At 50.1% G+C, this 7185-nt stretch overlaps 1 protein-coding gene across 1 annotated transcript in view; it reads right to left on the minus strand.

Annotated features, from left to right (window-relative positions):
* LOC102420826 (histone H1oo) overlaps positions 1-2967 on the minus strand; it is a 6445-nt gene extending 3478 nt beyond the window's left edge. The window contains exon 1 of the mRNA XM_023749411.1: positions 2882-2967. Coding sequence (XP_023605179.1) covers positions 2882-2967 — 86 coding nt within the window. The remainder of the gene's footprint in view (positions 1-2881) is intronic.
* Positions 2968-7185: the final 4218 nt, after the last annotated feature.

Consider the following 7185-nt stretch of genomic DNA (forward strand, 5'->3'; position numbering starts at 1 on the left):
GGGGGGGGGGGGGGGAGGCAGGCACTAGCTACACGTGAATACCAGAATATCTGATGATGTTAAGGATGATATGTTTCGGGTCTGCTAATGGTTTTAGAATTATCTTGTAAGAGGTTCTTATTTTTTTAAAGATACTGGTGTTTACAAATGAAATGGTAGCTCTGGCACTGGCCTCGAAATAGCCCAGTACACGAAACAAGAGTAGCCATCACTAATGACTGCTGAGGTTGGATGATGGGTGCTGGAGGTGGGGTGGGGGTGGGCGTCACTGTACCACTCCATCTACTTTTATGTTCATTTGAAAGTTTTCATAATAAAAAGTTACAAAAGAACTCCACTGCTAAATATATACCCGAGAGAAATGAAAACATATGTCCACACAAACATTTTTACACACAATGTTCACAGCAGTGTTATTTATAATCGCACAAAAGTAGAAACAACGCATATGTCCATAAACTAACGGGTGGATAAACAAAATGTGATAGCAATAAAATGGAAGGCCACCCAGCCAAAAGAAGGAGCCAAGTGCTGCCTTGAAAACACTATGCTGAGTGAAAGAAGTCAGTCACACAAAAACCACTGTGTATCATTTCATGTATGTGAGCTGTTCTGAACAGGCAAATCATAGGAACAGAACGTAGATTAGGGATTGCCAGGGGCTGGGGTGTGGGGGTGGGGATGGGAGTGACTGCAGGTTTTCTTTTAAGGTGATGAAAATGTTCTAAAATCGACTGTGGAAATGGACCCACGGCTGTGCCTGTACTAAAAGCCATTGCACACTTTAAATGGGGGAACTGTATGCTGTGTGAATCGTTGACATATCTCAATAAGCTTTTATAAAGAAAAGCTGCAAAAAGAGAGTAGCATCAAGGGCTGAGCAGGGAGAAAGTGTGAGAAGTTGTCAGTAGTAACAGTGGTTTAAATAGGGGGGTCAATTGGGGGAAAAGGAGACATAAGTAACACTTTAAACAATAATTTTTAAAAGTTTAAATAGAAAATCTGATTTAAATATTAGGTGATTAGAAATGCTGCTTTCTAATCCACTTGCAAAAATTAAAGACCTCAGAAAGGAATCAACTGGCTAAAATATATATTTTAAAACACATTTTAAAGTAGAAAAATAAAAACACCCAAAAAACTCAAGACCTTGAGCAAAATTGTAGAGACCTAATCCATTTGGAACACTGCTGTCTCCTGGCCAGGAAGAGCCCAGTGTCTGGGAATATTCATTTTGGGGCAAAGCCTGTGAATTGGTGGAGTCCTGGGTCAGTCACCCCAGACCTGGGAGTTTTACCCTCCTCCCCGGGCTTCAGTCTTCCCATCTGGACAGCGGGAATGGGGGCCTTTAAGGAGGCCGGAGCCCTCCCAGCTGCAGTGTTCAACGGTTTCCAACGGGGTCCTCAGCCTGGCCTGGGCTGACACATACCTTAGTGTCCCCTCTCCCCCTCTTCCAAACCACGCCCTCCCGGGCCCAGGGAGCCACGCCGAGTCTCCTCCCTCCCCAGACCTCCAGCGGGATTCAGCTCCTCATTTGGCAGCTATTCAATACTGCAGTGTCCAGAATCACACCTGCCCCACACCTACCCTCGACGGTTCCCTCCTGGAACGGCACCTCCCCCCATACCTCCCAGACACACAACCAGAACCCAGGGGACACCCTGGACCTCCCCTCCCCTTCACCACCATACCCACTCCACCCCTCCCCCTAGGCTTCTCCCCCTCCATTCTGGCCTCTCTTCTCCCTCACCCCTCACCCCCACCCCAGGGCCCTTGCCTCCTTCCTGCTGCCTTATTTCCCTTCCAATCCATTCTCCTCACTGCATCTCACATTCCTCACCTGCACATTACCTTCAGTCTAAGGGCTGACACACCTGACCACAGCCTGGGAGGCCCAGTCTGATTGGCCCCACCCACCCTCACAGGTGTTCTCCCCAACTCTGTCCCTAGCCAGAGGGAAAACTTGCAGCTCCCCAAATGCTCCGCCAGCACTCCCACCTCCGGGCCTTTGCCTATGCTGTTCCTTCTGTGGGGGTGGCCTTCCTCCTTAGTCACCCAGGCAGCTTTCACTCATCCTTTAAGGCTCGAACGGCACTGTGATTTGAACACCTGCCCTGACTTCCCAGCCAGACTGAGCAGCTCTTCTCTGTGCTCTCGAGGCACCTGGAACCCCCTCTCCTCCAAAGGAAAGATTCCCCTGCCCCACCCTCTCTGCTCAGGGTGAGATTAATCCTCCCTTCGGGGGTCACCTCCTCCAGGAAACCTTCCCTGCCCTCTCAGCGTGAGTTAGGCGACTTCCCTGGGCTCCCACAGCCCTCCGGGTTCCACAATTAATACCCATGCCACATCATCAGATGGCATCTATTAACGAGGCAGGTTTGCCCGTCAGACTGGGAGCTACTGTAGGGAATGAACTAGGTCTGTCTCAGTGGACCCGGTACCTGAGAAACCCTGAAGCGTTGTTTATTGGAAATTGAGATGCAGCCCTAAATCCGAAGCCCAGCCCTGCATCAAACACTTGCTGCTCTGGTCCCTTCAACTAGCTGCAGGGGGCTACCAGCGCTCCCCTGAAAAGAAATGGGCTCCAGCTGGGGAGGCCTGCTCTGCCCGCTTCCCCTGAGCCCGGCAGCCTCAGCTCTCAGGTCCTGCCTGGCCCTGCCACCGCTGGCATCTGGCAAAGGGGCAGTTGAACTCAGCGCCTCTATGGTGGGTGCTGGGGCCAGGCTGGAGGGGGGGGGGGGGAGGAGACGGTCTGGGACACCCAGGACCCGGGGAAAGAGGGAGGAGCTGCCTCCCTTTGCTCACCTGGCTTGAGAGTCTCAGACCATCCGGAGGTGGAGGTCATGGAGGTTAGCGAGGGCCGAGGAGATCAAGGTGTCACCGGAGGCCAAGCTCCCGGGAGCCATTGCAAGCTGACACGGACGCAGAGATGAGGCTGCCAGCCAGCCTGCTTGTCTTATATACCATGCCGCCTGGCCCCGTGACTCCAATTAGCCCCTGATTGGGCTGGGAGGCTCTGAGATCCTGATGGGGCAGGAGGGCTAGGATGGGGCACTGTAACCCTGCCGGGGGCACTGACACCCCAGCTTAGTCATCCACCCCTGTGTGAACTTGGAGGAGCTATTGGCTTCTCTGAGTGTCAGCCCCCCTGGTGAAATGATGGGGCTGAGACCCTTGTTCCCTCCTGATCTCTGCCCACCAGGGGCTGGAGCTGCTGATGGGGAATTGGGCACAGCTGGGTTGTGTAGGCGGGGCCTCCAATCCTGCCGCCCAGGTGTCAACCCTGTTCCCTGGCTGCTGTTTGCCTCGGTTTCTCAAGAAATGGCAGTTGGAGGCCGAATGGGGTTTGCCTGAAGCAGACACACCTAGATCAACCTGTGGCCACTCTTATTTTTAAAATTTATTTTATTTTGAGAGAGTGTAAGGGGGGAGGAGACAAAGAGAGAAACAATGATGTGAGAGAGACACAGCAATTGGTTGCCTCCTGCACACATCCTGACGGGGCAAGGACCAAAGTACAGAATTGAACCCAAGACCCTTCAGTCCGTGGGCCAATGCTCTAACCACTGAGCAACCGGCAAGGGCCTTTATTTTTTAAGAAAGAAGTCTTTCCCCAGCTGGTGTGGCTCAGTGGTTGATCGCCCACCCATGAACCAAGAGGCCACCAGTTCGATTCCCAGTCAGGGCACATGTCTGGGTTATGGGCTCCATCCCTGGCGGGGGGCATGCAGGAGTCAGCCGATCGATGTTTCACTCTCATCGACGTTTCTATCTCTCTACCCCTCTCCCTTCCTCTCTCTAAAATCAATAAAGACATTTAAAAAATAGAAAGAAATCTTTATGGAATTAAAGAGCAATTTTAAAATAAAAAATCGCTTAGCAAAAGTCTATAAAAATTAACAATGGCCATTGGGAAAGTGGACAAAAATATAAATAGGCAATTCACCAAAACGGTTTATAAACACAGAAAAATATCCTCAACCTCCTTGGCATCCTGGAATATTCAAATTGAAACAATGATGGGATATTATTTTCCCATAAAAATGACAAAAATTGAAGACAAAGTCTTGGCAAAGAGGCAGGGAGCTGGATGCAGAGGCTCTCGCTGCCCCTGCCAGGGGTGTACATTGGGGTGCAGCCAACTTTGAAAAGGTTTTCCCTTAAGCCCAGCAACTCCCCTTCTCTGCCCTAGAAGTGCATTAGTTAGGGGGGAAAAAAAGTAAAATAGAACTGACTTCCAAGTGAATCACTTGGGGCTGGGCTAAATGGCTCCCTTACTGTAGAATACTCTCAGCCACTTAAAGTGATGAGGTGGGTCACAGCAGAGGTGCGGTGGTATTTCTCACCCAGTGGAATAACAAATATGTAAACGTCTATCAATGCTGAGTGCCCAGGACATGCAGAAAGGCGTAACCATTAGGAGGGTAAGTCGGAGACGCTTTAGAAAGCGATTTAGTAGCATTTAACAAAACTAAAGATGGACTCATGCCACATCCCACCGTGTCACTCTAGGTATAAATCAGAGAAATTCTTACGTTATATACAAGGGTGCTTACTGCAATCTTAGCAAAACTTCAAAGCAGCCTAAATGCTCATCAGGAGGATGGTGGAGCAGTACAGAGCAGTGAAAATGAAGGAGCCAGAATATATCTGAGGAATATACTCTTCACTTCTGAGAAGACAGAACTCTGTGTGTGTGTGTGTGTGTGTGTGTGTGTGTGTTGAAGGCACAAAATGTTTGAAAGAATTTATACCAAGGTAATAGCAGGGATTGCCTCTGAGGAGGGCATAGGATTTGGAAGGGATGGGTTTAAAACAGATTTTAAATTTTCTCCCTGTAGTCTATTTTTGGAATTTCCCCGGGGACTCTCCATTGCCAGGAGGAAGCAGTGGTCATCAAAGTGCCCTATAGTGAAATCAGATGTCACCCCCCTGCCTAGCACTCTTCATGGCTCCCCACTCCCGGGCTGAAAGTTTGACCCTTCAGTCTGGCTTTTGGAGCCTTCTTGCCCCACAGACCTGCCACACAGTTGCTCTTGGGCTAGGTGCTGAGATCAGGGCTTTGCTCTGTTTCCTCTGTGTGTGTGTTAGATTGATGTAGAAATGCCCCAATTTTTCAGCCCTGCCCATATAATTTGCAATGTAACTTTACAGGTTCTCCCATACTCCTTAAATCTGTGCTGGCCTTTGTGACTTTCTTTAACCAATAGAATTTGGAGGAAGTGATGTGATGCTAATCCCATTGGCATATGAACAAGCCCTGACCGGCTTGATGGATGCAGAGCAGCTCATACACCTATCACCCAGGCGTCAGCCAACCAACTAATCAACCCTCCAATTAATCACACATACTTGAATCTGCCTAGTGGAGATCAACCAAGTTTGGTCTGGACAAGCAAAACTGCCCAGCTGACCCACAGAGTTGCAAGCAACAATACATGGTGTGTTGTTTTACGCCATGTGGCTTAGGAGCTGTTTGTCGTGCAGCATAAGCTAACTGATACAATCTGCCTAGAAGAATCTTCCTTACCCCCACCTACCTTCTCTGGACTGATTCCTACTCATCCTTTTGGTCTCAGTGTAGATGCCACTTCCTCAGAAAAGCCCTCCTCGACTCCCTAGGAGGTTAAGGGCCCCTCCTCTGGTTGCCCAGCAGTCCCCGAACTTGCTGTCTGGGAGCCTCCAGCATCCTGAGTTACAACTCTGCCTTACCTGTCTCCTGCACTAGCCCTTGAGCTTAGTGGTGGTGGGCCGGGGGGAGTATTGAAGGGGAGGGAACAGGGCTATGTCTGCCTTGTTCCTGGTGATATCCTTGGTACCTAGCACAGCGCCTGGCACACAGTAGGTGCTCAGCACCCATTTCTGTAGAAGCCCTGGTGTCAGGCCCAGTTTGGCTCAGTGCAGGAAGGCCTGAAAACCAGGTGTGGGAACCATGCCAGAGCAGGAGAAGATACGAGGCAAGGGGGCATATGGAAGCTGGCGCAAACGGGGGCAGCAGTTTTGATCACGTTGTGGGGAATTTCCAAGAATTGAGAAATAGAAAAAGACTCAGCAATACAAACCTTCCCACAAGCTTAACCCGAAACCCTGCTCCCGGGCTGTGCCAGGATAGAGGTTTGCATTTGGAGGGAAGAAGTTCTAAAATGTGCTGCGTGCTCTAAAAATTCTCCTGAGGACTGCCTTTTACAGGGAAACGGTCACTGTGAGGACGAGCCTGCCCGAGAGGAGCGGCGGCTTGGCGTGCTCATGTGACTCTTTCACGGAGGCTCGTATGGAGTTTGAGTTTTGCCGAAAATATCTTTTAGCATCTTGCAGCCTCGAACAGGGCCCACCTGCCCGAGAGCTGATAGTTCCGAAGGCGACAGCTCTCAACTTTCTGAAGTACTGATAGGGTGTCTGTTTTGTGTAACTCCAGATTCTGTAGCGTCAGGATATCTGTGACTTTAGGTCAATAACTGCATAGAGGGCAGGGTAGAAATAGAAGTAGCTGCCAGGTTCAATACCTATGTTAATATTTTATAGCCACTACTTTATTTACACATGAAGAAGCAAAGTTCAGAGAGGCCCTGCGCCAGATCTCCCTGAGTCCAGACCCTGAGCTGCAACCTGGAAGCTGTGTCAGTTAGGAAACCAGCTGTGACTCCAAAGTAACAGTGGCTCAGACCAGAAGCCGTGAGACCATTACTCACAAAACTCCTCGAGAATACACTGTGCGGGGCTGGTAGGGCAGCTGGGAGACCTTTCCTTGTGGCTCTGTTGGTCTCGGCCCACAGATTCTACCTCCTGATCCAAGAGAGCTGCTGCCACTCTGGTCATCATGACCACACTCCTACCTTCAGACAGGAAAGGAGGAAGGAAGTGGAGGGCGCCTCAATTCTCTGAAATGTGAGACCCAGAGATTGCAAACATCACTTCTGATTATACTCCATTGGCCAGACCTTGATGTCATGCCACTGCAGGGCAAGGGAAGCTGGGAGATGCAGCCTGGTGCTGGGTGGCAAGGTGCCAGCTAGAACTTGGGGTGACATTACTAAAAGAAAGGAAGGGAATGAGTATTGGAGGAGTTAGCTCTTCCTTCCCCTGTTCCTGAGACTCCTCCGTTATTTTAATCTCTTCAATGCCTATCTCGACCACTGCAGGGGCTGCTCCTTTGAACTTGGTTTACGTCTCTGGGAAGGGAACTCA

The sequence above is a fragment of the Myotis lucifugus genome, unplaced genomic scaffold, assembly GCF_000147115.1.
Source record: "Myotis lucifugus unplaced genomic scaffold, Myoluc2.0 scaffold_8, whole genome shotgun sequence".
NCBI classification, from domain to species: Eukaryota; Metazoa; Chordata; class Mammalia; order Chiroptera; family Vespertilionidae; genus Myotis; species Myotis lucifugus.